Source organism: Notolabrus celidotus, chromosome 20 (assembly GCF_009762535.1).
Source record: "Notolabrus celidotus isolate fNotCel1 chromosome 20, fNotCel1.pri, whole genome shotgun sequence".
NCBI lineage: Eukaryota > Metazoa > Chordata > Actinopteri > Labriformes > Labridae > Notolabrus > Notolabrus celidotus.
This window is the reverse complement of record NC_048291.1, coordinates 14866786-14885886: the sequence shown is the minus strand read 5'-3', so window position 1 is coordinate 14885886 and position 19101 is coordinate 14866786. Positions and strand designations below refer to the sequence as shown.

The window sequence follows — 19101 nt, the reverse complement described above, 5'->3', positions numbered from 1 at the left end:
AACGGAAGCTGTGTTCCCCTTTAAATAACTTTTCCATCTGAGAAAGCCATCCGCATGCTCTGACATACCTGCAACCATCCTGAGCGGGGTAAGTGCGGTGATTCTAAGACGGTGGCTCATTTTTCACAGCCTTCAACACAGGCATCTGAAGCTCTTCAAGGGAAGGACACGGGAGAGGTTTTCGCATCCTCCTCTTCTCTCCTCCTCCTTTTCCTCCTCCTCCTCCTCCCACCACGTGTGGTGTGTGTGTGTGGTCTCCTCCTGCCAGCCCTGGGTTTGCAGGTCAAGAGGTCAAAACTGGGTACTGGAATGGTTATGTTCGCTGTTTCTGTTAACACCAATATCCGTAGTGCTGCTTCATGCACTCGTGGAGGGATCTCAAACCTATCCTCAAGACACAGAAGGAAAAAAGTAATGTTTTCCTCATGATTATACTTCATTTTTTTTACTCTTTTGCACTCTGTTGCTCTGTTGGCAGATTGAGCCAAAGGCAGATTTGGAGCATTTGAAGAGGCAAAGATAAATGACTCTTCAAATACACAAAATTAAGTGCTGCTATTTAATCAATAAAAAGCCATTAAAGGGGAAATGTCTTCACTATAAGAGTGATAAATATAAATGATGCATAAGGACTGAATTAAAATGCAATTCAACTTTTTTTGTAGAATAAATAAGAAGACCCCTGAAGATTTGAACTAAAAACATTCAAATATGCACAAATACTTGACAGTAAAGACGGATCTGACTTCTTTGAAATGTTTATTTCTGTCTATCTTGCCTGAAGAAGTTAACTTGGCACAGTTCAGACTCCATACATCTTCTTACGGGCGGGCTACCTCCCTCAAGCACAGAAAGACCCTTCCCCCTTGATAAGTTACATACAGAGATATCTGCATCAAGGCATGGGAAAGGATGTCTGGATGGCATCCAGTTTTCTCGCATGCAACCTCAAAAGCACAGTTATAGCTTGCTCCCCTTCCACTTCTTTGCCAGCAAACAACTCCACACACTCACTCAAATATAGTCACACACACACCATACCCACACACTCCCCCATCAGTGCAGCGCTACAGAGCAGAAACGGCTGTTTGTTTATCACTCATATAAAAAAAGTACTTGCAAAATAGTGCTGCAAACATAAAAGAAAAATGCTGGAGCTAGTTGGGGAGTGGTCTGCATTTTTGGGGGGAGCTCACACACTAATGTGTGTGTGTGTGGGAGGGGAAAGGAAGCAGAGCCAGGCAAAGGGCGGGATACGGACAATTTTGCATTCTGCTTCTCTTGTCCCCCATCCCCCACTTTCTACTTCCCCTGTCTCCCTCCTTCGCTCCCCTTCCCCGGTCCCCCCTCCACCAACAGGTTGTTTAATACTTTCCAGATTTCAGCATGCCGTCGGCCTCCTGGAAGAGCTGCAAGTCTGCTGATGGAATTTGGCGGAAAGGGTTGTAGGTCCAGGCTGGGGCTCCTGACATAATAAACCTAAAGGCAATGAGCGCCTCCCATTGGCCGATCCAGTAAGAAAATATGGTTTTCAAAGAGGAGTTGGGAAGCCAAGGGAAATGACATTTGACAGCCTCTGAAGCAGACGAGAAGGTCCATCCAGGGTGTTTGAGAGGGAGAAACAGCTGCAAGGCAGACTCACATTACAATGAGTGTCTTTGAGAGGGGGAGGGTGGCTGAGCCGTCTCCGGTATCAAGTTCAAATGTGAGGGACAACTTGAGCAGTTGTGTTCACATCCTGCCTCCTTCCACAAATCATCCAAATTACCTCACTTGACAACCTTGGTGATGAGTTTGAGTTTTTTTTCTACCGTAATTTTTCAGTAGACACTAAAAATAAAATAAAACTCATCGATCAATGTGATGTTTGGTGGTGTGGGATGATGCAAAGATATTAAAAAGATCAATTTCACAGCCCCAAAGTCAAATCAGCCATTCAACTGACACACCCATTCCCAGATGTGAGCGTAACATAACCACTAGATGGCAGTAGATGACAAGCTTGAACCACAGTAATGGCCCCAGACCAGCAGTAAAAGCTCTATATATCCAGAGAACAAAATAAAATACTTTTTTGCAAGCAAAAGTGGTGAGTTGAGAAGATTTAGTCTCTCCTTCAGAGAAAACGACCAAGAAAAAATCCCAACAATCTCTAAAAAGAAAAATGACTTTATACAGACAGAGAACAGTGGGATCAATAACCCCACTGGTTTGTATTGACTACAGCGATCAATATAAATGGCCTGTTTTTACCACAAGTATAAGAATAATGACTTTTTCTTGCCCTCTGGCAGATTGGACACTGGTCTAATGTGACTGTGAAAAACTGAAAGTGGAAGGAGATTAAGCATACCCCCGAGTGAGGATGAAAGATGGGATTAGAAAAAAACAAAAGATACCAAAAGATGAATGAGGCTGTTTTTTTTTCAGCATGCAGGGTGAGACCTTGTACCGTCTGCTGACTAAACACAGAGCAGTGAACTTTGACCTTGCAGTGAGGGGTTCACTTGGGTTCAAAAAGCAGAAAAAAAGTGGATGGGAAATTCAAAGATGACAGACAGCTCTCAGTGGGTGATGATGAGGAGGATTCGAGACGTCATGTGACTCATCTTTCCTCCAATCAGAAGGGCAGTAAAGGGTTACCTGTCATCATAGTTTATGCTTGCAGTTAAGGGGAATATGGGGTTAAACCAAGAGGCAACCTCTGGTCTAAAAATATGAGTCCAATGAGGATCTGCTTTAGGCTGGCTCCGGAAGTACCGGAAACCACATACACACCAATTCAAATAAGCCGATCATTACAGCAGAAATAAACATGTTTACAGCCTGGTACAAAAGACGAGTGTAGTCTGGATGGCTAATTTCTTGACCAGCACACACTGTACGGGGGGTAAATCTTTTCATAACGCAGTAATTTCAAAGATATTGAGATTACGAGTCTTCCAATGAGAGGCACAGCTGACTTGATTGACAGGCGGGAACACTGTAGCTGTTGGCTAGGATGCTCAAAGCCCGCCCCTTTACATCACAATCGCTCGACAGCAGCAATATGGCTCCTGCCGACGATTGGCCTCAAAACAGTGCTTCAGAAACAGATGGGTGACGTCACGGATACTTTGTCCATTATTTATACAGTCTATGGGTTAAACCAAGCGGCAACCTCCGGTCTCAAAATTTGAAGCCCATGCGGAAGTGTTATAAACTGTATTCATTGGGTATCTGGTTGAGGCTGGCTGCAGAAACACCAAAAACCACATACACACCAGTTAAAAAAAGACAATCTTTACAGCAATAATAAACATATTTACATCCTGGTTCAAAAAACTTCGGTCTGAATAGCTCATTGCTCTATCGGCACACACTGCACAGGGGGTGAATTATTTCATTACACAACAGTTCAGAAGATATTAAGTTTATGAGTTTTGCTTAAATAAGGACATGACTGACTTGACTAACAGGTGGGAACACTGTAGCTGTTGGCTAGGAGGCTCAAAGCCCGCCTCTTTACCTCATACTGGCTCGACAGCAGTTAGGTTGACTTCAGCATATCCAATATGGCTCCCATCGACAATTGACTTCAAGACAGCGCTTAAAGAACAGATGGGTGACGTCACAGATACTACGTTCATTCATTATACAATCTATGGTTTAAACAAATTTAGAATGCAAGCGTTTAGTCAACTGAACAATTAAAAGTGATCACCTTCACTGGTCGGCACTAGAATTACTTGCTGGTTACACAAATTATTAATTTTTTTAGTAGGCCCAAAATGCAAGTCATTGTGTGACTTGTGACTTGGTTGTAGCATAGCAGCCGCAATTAACCAGGCTGTAGTTCCGTCAGATTACAGATTGTAGAATATATAACAAAATAGACTCTGCAAGGGTTCACTGACTGTAAACCCAAAAGATTTAGAGTTCCCCCTGCTAACCTGTTGTAGTATAGGTCATAAATCCTGTCTCTAAACTATAACATTGAAATACACGTCAAATTTCTCTCAAAGATGGTTTCTGTCATTACAGCAAGGGTTCATTTTTCTGATAATTTTAGCTTGACTTAGTAATTTGATCTTTAAAAGGTTTCTGAGTGACAGCTCTGCTGACAAATGGAGGCTTCTGCACTGTTCTGTACTGGCTTAGTAGAGTAGAGGAGAACCATCGAGAGCAACAAACACTATCACAAGCGTCATTGAACTTTCCAAAGCCATGAGTGTCTGCCTCAAACCAACACGAGAATCTGTTCTACTGTGGAATGTACCCATCCCAGGGAATCTTGGATGACTTATGGGTAAGTTTAATGCAAGCTTTGGTTAGGGGAAAGGTTGTGACATCAGTCCTGCAGCTTTACCAGCCAGGTCTCTTCCACCCACGCCTTGGCTTCACATCTCACAATGGGCAGAAATAAAGGCACGATGTCCATTCTGCAGTGAATGTGATGGATAGCATCTCCTAGTGCAGCATGGTTTGGGAGTATTTTGTTCTAGAAAATGGACATAAAGTTACATATAGGCTGTTTCTGAATAAAATATGCGTAGAACCAATTGAAGGGATGAGTTACCAGCATAGACGTACCTATGTTAACTTGCAAGGAAGACCAAATGCTAGTGTAGCCACAATCAGCAAACCAATTTGACATTGTTCAGCCAAAGACTCTGTGCTCTCGAGTGTGAAATAAATTGTGCTCAAATTAGACCGTTTGCTGAATGTTGTTTTAGCTTTGATCTAGGCAGTTGTCAGTGGGAACTGACAATTCCATTTAAACGACTAGGAAATTAAAACGAGTACTCATTTTGACACACACACACACACACACACACACACACACACACACACACACACACACACACACACACACACACACACACACACACACACACACACACACACACACACACACACACACACACACACACACACACACACACACACACACACACACACACACACACACACACACACACACACACACACACACCTAATCATTCTCAGCTTGTATGGTTTTAATACTTAAGAGACATATCCAACTATTGCTCGATTGCTTCCTTCCTTCCTCTTCTGGGAGAGCTGAAGAATAGCGTCAGGAAACACAGGCAGCACTCAAGGAATTCCTTTTTTAGCAGCTGATTGAGTAGCACTTCTTTTGCTGATGCAATGAGACAAAACGGCAATAAAATATGCAGCAGTGGAGATGTTCAAGATTTATTTTATTGAAAAATATAGGTTATTTTAGGTAATACAGAAATAAAGACAGGAAGAATAACGGTAAGGCATAATATTTGACATTATACACAAAGACAGCTTCCCATTCGCACACTAGAAATTACCTGAATATATTATGTAGTGTTTCAGTGATTGGAAAACATAAATATCCAGTTATGCAAATTCATCCTTTTTACTTTTTTGCTGCATTGTATCACATCTCAGAACAGTATTTAGTTTTCTTTTTTAACCTACAAGCTGCAACTCAAATTCAACAGTGATTACCCTTACAGAAGAGGAAGTGACAGACAGATTTGACAGGCTCTCCAAAAGTCAGCATCACAAACTAAAACTATTTTTGGCTAGAAAATTATGATTTGGCACATCTTGTCAGCGTCAGTTAAGGCAGTGAAATCAATCAGAGCAACTAAGCCTCGATACTTCTGGCCATGGTTTTTTTTTAATGATGCAAGAGATACAGTGGAGCTGCAATGACTATGCAACTTGCATAAAAATAGGTTTTCTCAATGCTCTTGCATCTAATGCTGGCTGCGTCTTTCCTTTTCATCCACTCTTCAAATAGACATACTGCAAACATAGCAAAGATTTTTTTTTCTTCCAAAGATAAAAACAACAGGTATTAAACAGCAAATACCAGTAGTGTCTGGTTTAATTGTGCCTGCTGGTGCACTCATTTTTCAATAACACACACCCTTAAGCCCTCTTCATGAGTAGTGGTGGGATCTGTTTGATGCATTAAGGCAACCTCTGCACTAATGAGGATCAACATTTTTTATACAGATCAGTTGCAGCGCTGCAACTGCTCGGATGTACAAAACAAGGAAGGAAGTGGTTATCAAATGTACTTCAGTTTCAGCACGAATGACAGATCAGAAGAAGAAAGAAGGCGGATTCACGTCAGTGCACAAAAATCTGTCAAATCAGAGTCGCAACCGTCATGGATGAAATAAGAATCTCTTTCCTGGGGAAAAACGGCAACAAAACCAGAGTACAGTGTCGCAAGCTACTCCTATCTGCTCTGGTTTCCTGTAGTACACCATGCTTTTCAGTAAATGCAGGCTAATGGTGTCTCCGCTAGCTTTAAAACCCAGCTTCTCTCAAATTTACACTGAGGCTCAGCCTGTGGTTGCCTCAAGAAGGGACTCAAAACAGAACAGAATTTTGGGTTTTGGCTTTGTGGTCCAGCTTTACAAGCAGGAAATGGCAGACTTGAGGCGGTGTCACAAGGACCCTGAGTTACATATGGGAGAGAACTCTGATAGATCTATGGCACTTTGCTGTAAGGTTTTCAGATAACAGAGGCTCAGGCAAGGCTTCACACTCCAGTGTCAAACAGGCCTCTTTTGTTGACAAGATACCTACCAGTGATCCTGTGGTGACAGAGGCCTAGTCTGCTCAGCTTAAGCGTCTTGATGTCTCAGAGGCAGGGAGGGTGAGCACAAGCAAAGAGAGGGGAGGGGAACGTAATGAAAAAAGCACATGTGACACACAAAGTAAGAGAGACAGAAAGAAAGTGTGAACTGAGCTTTTGCTGTGGAAAAGTGTTTTTCCTCCTCAAGTTTCAGTCTAAACAGACCTTGCTACTTTCTTTTGGAATGTTCCAGACTCAAAAAGTGTCTGTTACTCCACGTCAGTTCCCTCAGTGTTCAAAAATCAAGAGACGGATTGACAGACGAACAGAAATGGAGGGTAAGACTCTGACAGATGGAGTTTGGGCCCTTCCGACAAGAGCAGTCACTCTCTCCCTACAGAAAGTGGGAGTCCTCTGTCTTCTTCGCATTTCCAGTCCCACAGCACCCACCAGCAGTGTCTTATTTCTGTTCAAGTGCAAATCCCCACTGTCAAGGACTTGCCAGTTCAACATAAACCCCCTTCCTGGAGCTCTGTGTTTGTTTTTTTTCAGAGGGCTTTAGAATCTCATACGCGGATCTCATCGTCATCATCCTCTAAGAAAGATGAGAAGTTGCTCTCCTCATTCTGGTGGGGCACTGAAGGTGGCGCTGTCTGTGTCTCCCGCATAAGTTTGGCTGCTAAGTTTCTCATCCAGGGCAGCAGAGCCAGAGCTAGACATGGAGCAGCTGTCCAGGTGCTGCAAGTGTTTGGGCCTAGTCTCAGGGTTGTACTCAGGGGTGTAGGGCCCTCCGTTCTCAGGCCCAAGATTAATAGAGCTGGCTGATTGAATTGTGTCCTCCTGCAGCACTACAGCTTCTATCTCTACCTCTGCCTCCATCTGCTCCTCTGTATGCTCCTCTTTCCCTCTTTCCATGCTGTCCTCCTCCTCCTCCTCTTCCTCCCTCCTCCTCCTCCCTTCCTCCTCCTCTTCGCCGTGTGTGCTGAGGGGTGGTGAGGCCCGGCCCTCGCTGCTCTTGCCCTCTTCATAGCCGAGATCATCCTCCTCCTTCTCCATCACCCCTAAGATGTCACCCAGCATTGAGGGTCCCAGATCTACATGGAAAGACATGACTGAATCTGCTCGCTTCATTCCGCCTCCATAGTGGTGGGATGTGTCCGGGAGCTCTGTGAGTTCACCAAAATTTCGCTCTTTCCTGCTCTAGAAATTGAATGGCTGAAGCTGAAGCTGCACCTCTGCCATCCATCTCACCAGGCTGCTTCAACGGACTAGAAGACAAACTCTTTGACAACCATACTGTCCACATCTGTCATCATAGAGGAAGGGCAGAGACATGGCATTCTTCACATATGTGGGTGACTCACCAGGATCACCAGGGAGTTGTTACTCTGCTGGTCCACTCTGGTCACCGACTGTGAGCGCTTGCTGCTCCTGAAGGTGCGAGACAGGAGGCCCGGTCGAGGAGAGCTTGGGTAGGATGTGGACTCAGGGGGAGGTTCTCCTGAGCGGCTGCTGAGAAAGGAGGTATCGCCGAATGCATCCCCACTACGGCCAACATGCATGTGTGACGGAAGTCGCCCAGAGGAGCGCTGATCATCTCCCGGGTCAGGTCCATGCGAGAGCGACGCTTGGTCTGGGAGGAGCCCGAGACAAGCTGTTTTAGGATAGGCATGGCGGCTTGATGGCAGCGTTCTTTTTGCACAAAGATAGTCCAAGATGCAGTCAGGCTGCAAAAGATCCTCCAAATCTTGCGTATCCTCCTTGTTGGACACTTTAGAGGGATTATTGTTGCTCCTCAATTGCAGTCAGTCTAGGAACCTGAAGTATGAAAAAAAAGCAAAATGAAGAAAACTTTAATTACAAATATAGTAAATACATGATATGAAACTGTACAGGCAGTGAGATCTATAAAAAAGATGCACGACATGAAAACCCCCCTAAAGTGACGCCAACACATTTGAAGCTCCCTCTGCTAACTGGCTCCAGCACAAGTCATACAGCCTGCTTCCTCCATGTAAACAGATGAGGCATGGGTCAAACCAGAAAATCAAATACATCTCAAATACCTTTTTGTCAAACAATGTTTCTGTCATTACTTTTTAGTTTGTGTCATGCTGATTTAAGTTCAGGTGTTCATTTTCAGGGAAGTTGAGTATGAATTAGTTATTTGATGCTACAAAAATAAAATTACACCATGATGATTGAAAACTTTGTCGACAAATACAGCTGCTTCAGTGCTACATGCATTAGATTGGCATTGCTTAGTAAGGAACAGTCATTGGAAACTGTCATTGAACTCTCTGTCTCACCATTGCATTGATTTCAGTCAAATGACTTCACACATGACACGCTGTCACCAGTTTCCTGTTTCCCATGATCGATCAACTGTAACACTTGGTCTGATACCTTCTTATTTGTAGCCCTGCATTTGCACACACAGAGAACTGACCACTGTGCATGCAGTTTGTATCTGTGTGTTGCATGACTGTGAAAATGTAGACAAGCACATGATGCTGCTGTAGCCACAAATACCCCCCCTGGCGAACGCTCATTTGAACAAGACAAGTTTAAGACAGAACATTCTCACATGCCTCTGTGCTTGTTAACACTGTGGGCTCACATACAGACCACTAACTGGACCCCGGAGTATTTATTTTTAGTGTCCGCACCTGCAGTGACATAAGGTGTAATGTTGTGAAAATCCCATGCAGAAGAAGGCAGTGAGCTTGTGTTTAATTAGAAGTTACTGTCTAGTGATGCAGATTTAACAGAACTTTACACATCATCAGAAATGAATTATTGATGACATCCAAGTAAGCAACTGTGCTTTTCATTAATGTTTATGAAAGAACCTGTCGCTCCAAATCCAACTCTCTCTTCATATGTCTATCTATGTCTCAATATGGGTGTCAGAGCTGCTGTCCGAGGGCTGGACCCAGTGTGGGAAAATTAGGAGAGGGCTCTAATCTTGGACATAGAATCATCTTTCATATACTAATATATAGAACCAAAAGGAAAAAGTAATGTAATATCAATTATTTTTCGATATCGTGCAGCCCTGACCATGAGTGTCTATCTCAGACAGACTTCTGTAGACTGTGTCGACCTATAACTGTGTTTTTTTATTTGTAAAAGGGGCGGGATGTTGATACCACAGCTCCCCCAGCTGATCCATTCTGCAAAAACAATGACTCCAAATGAAATCATCAATGCAAAATGCTAGTGCCCCTTGTGGGTGGTATTTTGGCTTCACTTTTGTAAAAAGGGAGTAGGTTGAGGCGTGTCATCCATCTTTATCTGCAGTCAATGCTCCATAACAAACCATCACTGATGTCATAAACAAAAATGGAAGAGTAACTGATTATAGGTGCCCTATGGCCATCAATGTTCTGCACAAGTTTCCCTTTACAATGTGTGTAACATTTACATTTGCCTGTTTAATCCCATCATGTAAATAAAAACATCTCCAGGAATTTGTAATGTTCCACTAATTGCATGAGCAGAAGCTATCAATTATGCACACCCATAATGATAAGCCCCATACTACAAACATCTCCGAGAGATGACCTCGGAAATGCACTGGAACAAAAACATGGGGAACACCACAGGATTCTGCTTTCTAACTGAATTATAATTCAAAGCAAAACACCAACCACAGACCGACATGAATGGGAGAGGGATGGTTGAATGCTGGCCAGGGATTTTCTTGTGCAGAGCTCAAACTTTGACTGCACAGCATTCTGTATATGTCCAGAAACTAATCTACTAGGCACAGAAGAATTCAATTATACAAACATCAGAGAACAATAACATCCAAATCAGCTGGGTACGCTATTCAGCAGTCACAGAAGCAGTGTTTTGACAAATGTATAAGACACTGTGATCAGAGAAAAGAAAGGAAATTTATCTTTGGCATTTTCTTTTCCTCTGGCATACAATGTTTGAGCCCTTAGAGGTTTGCTTTGACTGACAGATGATAGAAAACGTGTTTCTGCATTATTGAAATATGCAGCCCAGACAGGAAACCTCACCACAGGCTGCTGAGCTAGTCATGCTACTTCCTCAGGTCCCACACTGAAGGAAAGGAGCCAGGGCGTCATTAGTGATACATCTCCACATATTAAATACACATCAAAAGAGTGCTGCCATGGTGGTCTCCAAGTGTAGCGCAAGCATTTTCTGTAGGCAGACATCATAAACACAAAAACACCTCTCTGGAACAATCTCTTTGGTTTCATGCAGGCAGGCCTATAGAAAACGCTTACCTTGCCGTCTCCAGTGTGCACCTCTCCCGCTCGCACATAATACCTCTTTCTTTGTTTACTCACGCTCTACATAGAAAAGATCATCCAAACAGTCAGCAACTTAACCTTGACTTTGGATTACTTGCAGGCCAGCCTTCAAAAGACATTTAAGTCAGAGTTGTTTTCTGTAGAAGTGCCGGCGGGAGAATTTGGCTGTTTCATGTGGCAGCCTTTTTAGTGCATTGACCTCGTTCCTCTGTCTCCACCCCCCCTTCGTCTTTGCCAGCTGAGCCTCTACTCGTCTTCTTCTTAATGCCCTCACCTGCTTTGGTTTCTATGGAAACACCCTCCTGCAAGCAAAGCAGCAGTGTTTCCTGTCTTGGGCTGCAGAATGCTTCCGGCTTCATACGAGCGTGCAACACATGGCCTCCTTCTGTGTCAACCTAGAAGTCCATACAATACAGGCCTTCTTGTCTGATTTCTGCTGAGTTTTCCCTCAGTCACTCCATCCATGTTGTGTGTATTTTTGTTGGTAAAACTGTAAATAAATTAAAATACGCGAATGTTCTGCTGCTGTAAACAAGCAGATGAAAGAATGTATATGAAGCAGAACAAGATTGGGCCATTTTTGACTGAGGCAGAGACACGATGTGAAAACTTTCCATGAACTCTCAACGCTTTCCTGCCAAAATACACAAACAAAGTCACTTTTTTTGCAAACATGCTTATTATTGAAGCTGCATGTTCTAATCTGTTTTCTGGGGAAAATAATGAGGGGGACACAATTCACACTCAGCCAGTTTTTTTCCTGACTAGTTGCTTCTGGGTGGCATAAACAGATAAAGAAAAACAACCAGGGGATGGAACAAGGGGAGATGGTGAAAGCCTGCCTCCCACTCCTCCTTCTTACCCCCCCCCCCCCCCCATCCCCCCCAGGCCAAGATCAAGCTGAAAAGCTCAATAGTGCCCCATTGCAAGGATATGGGTTCTTCATCTACTGAATCTGAATCAGATCCAAAAAGCTCTGCACAAGCAACAAGCCTTTAGGAACTACATCAAATCCGATTCACAGCCCTGTGCTTTATTTATAGCTTTGTGTAGCTTTGTGTGTGTGAGTGTGCGTGCATGCATGTGTGGGTGTACACGTGAAATGAAAAAGTGGAAAAGGGCCTGAGAAGGCAGCCGCTAGCGTGGGAACTACAGGGTCCCAGCGGGAGGGGGATTGACTTTATAAACAGACTTTCACAGCACTCGGGGTCTGGCTGCAGAGGAGATGCAGAATGTGGGACAAGAAACAGAAAGGAAGAGAAAGTGAAGCACATCTGCATCATTTCATTCCAACACTGAGGTCTGACTCAGTGTACGAGCATTGTAAAACCCAACACACACTGAACAAAACTCTCTGACCTACAGACCTCCAGCCCTTGCAGTGATATGGTATTTTAAGGCGACTGACTGGCCTTGATGTGGTAATTCTCACTTCAGCAGTGCATGCATGCATATGTGCACACTTTGATAAACTTGAGAACACAGTGGGAACATTTCCAAACCATCGCTGCCTCACTTCTCTAATCTTTTTACATCTCTTTGGGTAAATGATATTCCAACCCATTTCCCCCCCTAACGTATTTATGTCATGGGAATGTAAAGTGAGCTCTGTTTATAGATCACATAACCCAATTATCAATATAAATACCTAGCCTGCTGGGTCTAGGGAGGGTTCTAAATCTGCTTAAATATCATATAGTTATAGCCACCGCTTTGTGGGAAGAAATACACACCCAATTCCTCTGAGGGAAAAGCACAGAAATAACGTGGGAGGGAGATAAATAGAAATGGGTTCTCTTACAGAAAGGGGTGAAAAAGGGTGCACTAAATCAGACGCTAACCTGGGTAAATTCACCTGGGAGGATTTTGTATTGCAAAAGAAATGCAGCAGTCGTCTCTTAACGCTGGAGAAAGATGCAAGATAGGTGGGAGTGAAGTATGCGTAAGATATGTCTCAAAAGTCACTTGATATATCAGGTTTTAAAGCTCAGCTCACAGGAAAATAGCACCAGAAAAATGAATTTGTAAGCATGACAAAGTGTCTTTTTAGACTTCACAACAAATATGGACCTCCTTGATAATTAGTGTTTAAGAGGAACGTAACTCCTCACTTCTCTCACACTACGCCAGTCAACACAAACATACACACACACACACACACACACTAAAAAACATGACTAATGGTCCATTTCCCTAATTGAGTATTGATGCAGCCTCTTTGTGCTTAATTCGTCCAGTGTGTATTCTACAGTCTGAGAGAGGGCTACTGCTGTTGTGTTGAAGCAGGGTTCTGTCTGCTTCATTTGAAGTCACTGACCTGGATGGACTGCCACATGACCTAAGGGTGAAATTACATTTTGGGGGGGAGGGAGGTCACATGCAACCTAAAATCTGTGTGAAAACAGGGCCTGCAAATTGTTGGTTTCCTCTCTCATATTGACCTCTTCACAGCCGTGCCTACAGAAACTACTCGTACCATTTGCAATCATTTGTTACTGGAAACTCATCCATTCCCATATGTTTGAGTGCAAGCACACACTTGCACACACACACATGTTCCATTAATTAAGCAGACAAATGGCCTCTGCAAGATAGGTATCTGCCACTCAACTCAGTTAGTCGGGTTTAATATCGTATTTAGGACGGAGCAGCCTAAGGACAAACAACGGAAATCACATTATCTCTCAATCACACAGACGGGGACCAACAGACATCAAGCTGACAGCCCTTTGAGATAAATACAGTCATAAGAAAACACATCGCTCTGAAAATAAAGCCCTCCTCTGTGAATAAATAGCCACATTTGCCTCAAAAGGCCCTTGTAGAGCACTTGGAGCATTGTGCCATTTGTAGTGTTGTGGATTCGGCTTAAGTCTTTTTTTTAACCCACAGGGTGTCTCAATGTGCCCTCTTGCCCCACCACCCATTTCCCACGCCTTGCTTCCCCAAGCAGCACCAAAACAGCAAGGAGGCCGAGGGCCCATTTGGATCAAAGTGTAAATCCGCTGTGGTCTAAAGAGCAAGACAAATTCCAAAATCTGTTACAATGAAGTGCTGGAAATGAGTGGGAAATGCAGGGCACGGTCACAGAGACGCTGTTCAGACCAAACCTTGGCCGGTTTGTGTCTCACTTCTTTTCCTTTTTTTTTGTTTTTGTGACCCAGAATTTTAGTCACACTTGAATTGATTTAGAGCTTGAACCACTGACACAAATATACTGGAAAGGTCAAACAGTGGTGTTCCAGTTTTTGTCCCCCAGTTTGTGTTTTAGTCTTTTCTATAGTGTAAATGGTTTTAAGTTGAACTTTTTGACGCGTTTTTTCACTCTCAATCAGACAGGACAAAACAGATTAAGTTGCACTTTGTGTTAAGTGAAACTGGGTTGGGCATTTTTCATTATTTCCTAACCTCAAAGACTTAAAAAATGATATATTAATTGAGAAAGGGATGACAATAATCTTCAGCTGCATCCCAGAAAGGACAAATCAGGCAACACATGCACACAAGAGTCAAAACTGTTGCCCAAAATAAAACAAACAAAAAGAGAGAGATGTCCCTAATCAGAGGGAAATGAATAACACACCTCACACGTCGCTGCTCTTGCTGTCCCTGCTCATACCTGTCATGTTGGTGTGAGACGGTCTGTTATGCTAATATCACACCTCACCCAGCAAGACGTCTTGCTCGGTAAGGATCAAAGCACAACAGACTTTTAGAGCCTTCCTGCTAATAAAAGTGCCTGTGGGCTTTTGAATTGGCATTCATATCAACCGACTACTAAATCTGAAGCTATCCTTAGATCAGTAAGCGGATTGAGCAGGGAGAACAAACTTACAAGAACTCGACAGCGCTTAAAAATAACACAAAGTACACTTGTAAAAGAACTGCAAAGACTGAAGACACCGTAAAATCTAAGTGGCAAGGTAGCAGGGTAAATGTGGCAACACCTAAAAATTGAAAGCAGCATTGTAATTATTAATGTGCCAACTATAAAAGCAGCCAAGCATAGATGAGACAGGCTAGCGGGGAAGAAGTTAAATTGATGGACGAATGGTGACCAGGTCAGCACACAGCAGCAGACATTGTAGCTTTCAAACAAGCTGCGACAGCCAATGAAAGGCTTCTTGGCAGAGAAGAGGCCTGCAGCCAGTCAGCTCAACGTGTACCAGCTGACCTCTGCTACCCGAGAGGAGATGACTTGTCTCTTTCACATTTACAGCCAACACAGCCTCCAGACACGACACTCCATCTCTCTCCCTCTCTGTCGTCCGCTTTGATTGAACCGGCAGCTTTAATTGTTACAGACTTAAACGGTGGAGGGAGCCGACGGCGGGGAAGAATGTTGTACTCAACTTGGAGACATTGAAGAATGAGAAGCATTCTGTGGGCTAAACAAGACTGATAAACATCATTTTATGTAATCTACATTGTGTTTTTGCACACAAACACTACACCCTTTTCTGCTTTTAGCTATATGCCTCTGATCATAATAAAAGTAACAAATGTGTATCTAAAATTTGCAGCCAAAATGGCTCTGACTCAATGTCAGCTGTGTGCCGGGCATGCCATCTAAACACAAATGGATGGTGGGAGAAATTGGCATGGCTCCAAGCATTGAGAGTGTCTTATAATCACAGAGAATGAGCAGAAAGCGAGTTGACACTGGCAATATCAACAAGAGAGCGTGCCAGAAATAACCACTTAGCATTATTTTGAATGCTTTCGCAGTACTGACACATTGCAGGAACCTTTCCCAGCCTTTTCATTCTCATCCAGCTGGACGTGCGAGGTCAACAACCAGGTCCAGGTTGTTATTAACTCTCCCTAAGATGTTTGAGTACTCGTAAACTACTTACGCACGCAGAATCATAAGAATGTGGCTAATTAGCAGAACTTAGATAAGTCACTGACACCAGTCAGTAATTACTGCCTCTCAACGTACCGGTAACACAGGCAGGGCCACACATGATGAAAGTTTTTAACGGAAAAATGTGTTATCGCGTTTGGGGGTACGTCCACAGGAAGGGCCGGGAGAAAATAATGCAGCAAACCCTCCCATCTCTCCGGAAATCTCCTCAGCCTGCCCTTCCTGGATTGCTCATAATGTAAACAAGGCTGTCCTCCATCATACTGTATTACTGATGTGCTCAGCAAACAAACACAGCCCATATCTCCATCAACACACAGCTTTAATAACCTACAGGGGCTGTTGGGCCAGAGCTAGGACTGTGTGTCCAACAACAGTCAAAAAACGAGCCATAGATCAGACTCGTCAGATTCAGGGATTAATCATTTTCAAACTGCCGCAGAAGACCGAGAAGCAGCCGGCAGACTGGCACAGACTGGTCAAGTGACTCTTGCAAGAGACGAGCAAGGTTACATTTTTCAAAACCCTCGAGTGGAAACCTGCTCTCTTCAATGGAAAGAATGTAGGGAAATTATGGGATGCAGAGTCTTGCTTTAAAGTGTGAGAGTGCTATAATTATAGAGTCAGAAGAGCAGAAAAAGCAACAAAATTTCACAGGCTGGAGAGAAGCCAAAGAAGTAGCTATCAAACCAAGAGGGGCTCTTTATGTCTGTAATTTTATTATTTAAAAAATAAGGAAAATCACTTGACTTGTGTGTGTGGCAGCAGTATGACTCCTGAAGTGGATATTCAATGTCATTTTGTATAAAATAAAATGGATTAAAGACTGGTGTTGACTTTAGACTGCTCTGAACAGTCGCCGTATTTGTAGGGCTTCAAATTCTGAACTTATGTCTTTATCTGCTGCTATTCTGATGTCAACACTATCCAATATTTACAACTGTTGACAAGGAAACAGGATGGTAGAGAAGAATAAACATTTCCTCTGGCTCACAGTACCAACCCCGGCCTGCAAAGTCACAATGCAGCATGCTGGATACGACCAGAAAACAATGCCACCAAACAAGAGACACAGGAACAAACACTGCATTCACACACAGACACATGAGACGCCCTTAGAGTGACATGTCGGGACAACAAGGTCACAAAAAGGTAGGTGGTACTTACTATACAAATTAACTGTTGCTTTAACTCCCATGAAAAACAAGCCGCAAACGAGGGAAATTCTACCACCAAGCCTAGCGTCTGCAGGCAGGTAAAAGCAGGTAAAAGCAGTGACAGCAACCCTACATCTTGCTCAGGCTACACATCCTTCATAAGGAGCTGTCATGTCCCCTGTAATAATCCAACAGTTTACTATCACCATCCTCTTCAGCATTCCAGGAAAAAAATAACAGTTTATATCGGTGTTTCCTGGAATGTGAAGGGGCCGGACAGAACACACACATTCCCCCAAGTGAACACACAAACTGTGCAGACATGTTCAAACACAGGACACCGGACTATACACACTCACCAGCCCAAAATAGGCTAAAGCTGCGCCTCTGCACCACCACAGGAGGTTTATGAGTTCTTGATTGTCTCCAAATTGAAAGTAAGGTGCACAAACTCTCTGCTTACTTTTGTAAACATAGCTCTGAGCAGGTAGTGTTTCCCGGGCTGTGCTCCAGCAATTGCTTTCTCTGTACACTCTGCTGTGCCCAATAACAGAGTGTTTGGCACAGTGTTGAACACCACACAGAGGGCGGATAACTTTCACCTTCAGGCACTAAACACATGTCTCCTGCAGGCAATTAGATACTTTGTAATTTAAGAATTAGAAGACTAGAGGAGGCAGAGCCTGTGCAGGCTGGTTTGAAAATGTGTCACTTGTTATCAGAGGCACTCCTGTGTGAAAAGTCAATAAGATAGTCTATGAAACATCCATTTTGGGGATGAGGATTGCTTATTTGCTGTGTCATCATCCTAAATCCATCACAGCGTCCAGGCAGAGCAAGTTGACATCTCACAAAGCCCTAAGCGTATTTTGGGATAAGGCAGGTCAAATGTCACATTTAAACAGGCAAAAACAAAGAAAGCCACCCAATTTGCCTCCAGAGCAGAGGGCTCTGATAACATTATCTCCTCAAACAATTGCTGAGGAGTTTTTATCAGCATGGCAGTGATGGCCGACAGACCTGAGGCCCATCACCTAATATTATCCAGGTCAGTGAGCTCGTCAGATGCCATTGTGACACCAATGCCAAGCAAACTGAGCTGGACTGCCAAATCAACAGACCTCAGGAATAAAGGGTAATGAAGAGGACAAACAGGCCAGGCGTGCAGTGCATGTTGGGTCAGAAAGTGTGCAAGTTGAGTGTTTTGTTTAGTCATCTGATCATGTTAAAACTATGACTGCTATGTTAGTTAGTCCTGCTTTTTTACTGCTTAAAAAATATGTCAAACACACTTGAAAAAGATTAAAAGTACTTGAAATTAAACATGCATTAGTACAAGTACAACATTTGTCCAATTTTAAGCATATTAGGAATATTTTGAAGCTCAACACCTACTCTCATGAGGCTTAATATATTTTTACTTGAAGAATTAAAAGAAAAGTTATAGTAAACATAAAAATAAATCATTTTACTCGCTTTAGCCATAAAGAAATCCCAAATAGGCTTATATTAGATGAAGAAATGATTACTGTCGCTTGGGGGCTGCAGACAAATAAGCTCAATTCTCGCGACAACAAGAAACGCCCCAAAGCGTAAAAATACTTTTTTCTAAGGTCCATTTAAAAGCACTAAATCCACTTTTGCATATATCACTGTCTGCTGACTCGATCATACTACAATAAAGCTGTGATCCTGGGTGGGTCAATGGCAGGAGAACAATAAGTAGCTGGCCACAAAAGAGTCAGCTGCCTCGCGCACGGTGCGCTGTGCTGAGCCGCTGAATAAAGCCGCTCTGTCTAAAACAAATATATATTTGTGCAGTACAAACAAATGCAAATGCTACGTTTTCATGTGGTGAAGTAAAAGTGCGAGTATAAACACTGAAGCACACATACACTCACTTACCGAGCATCCCCATTCATAAAGCCGGGTGCTGCTTCACTTTAAGGCCTCCAGCAGGTTGACAATGAGGGTGCTTTCATCAAACAGAAGGAGGCGTAAAGCGCTCAGATCAACTATCGGATATCCAAACAGCACAGATACACACAGATCTCTCTTTTAAGAATATAAATGTTGCTGCTGCTGTCACCGCATCCTCAGAAGCGGTGCTGCTGCTCTGGAGCGTAATAAGTCACTACAATGCCTCCTGCCTCGGTAGTGTGTTTGAACACGCCCTCTTTACATGGCTCCTTAAAGATACAGGCTGCCAGCATG

The 19101-nt window shown here is 43.3% G+C and overlaps 1 protein-coding gene across 1 annotated transcript; it reads right to left on the bottom strand.

Moving 5' to 3' along the window:
- Window positions 1–5187: 5187 nt before the first annotated feature.
- cdc42ep4a (CDC42 effector protein (Rho GTPase binding) 4a) lies at window positions 5188–19053 on the bottom strand. Its single transcript, XM_034711435.1, is given in 7 exon segments — window positions 5188–7194; window positions 7196–7762; window positions 7764–7865; window positions 7868–7941; window positions 7944–8135; window positions 8138–8389; window positions 18793–19053. Coding segments are annotated over 6 exon segments (1098 nt in total). The 5' UTR covers window positions 8244–8389; window positions 18793–19053; the 3' UTR covers window positions 5188–7137.
- Window positions 19054–19101: the final 48 nt, after the last annotated feature.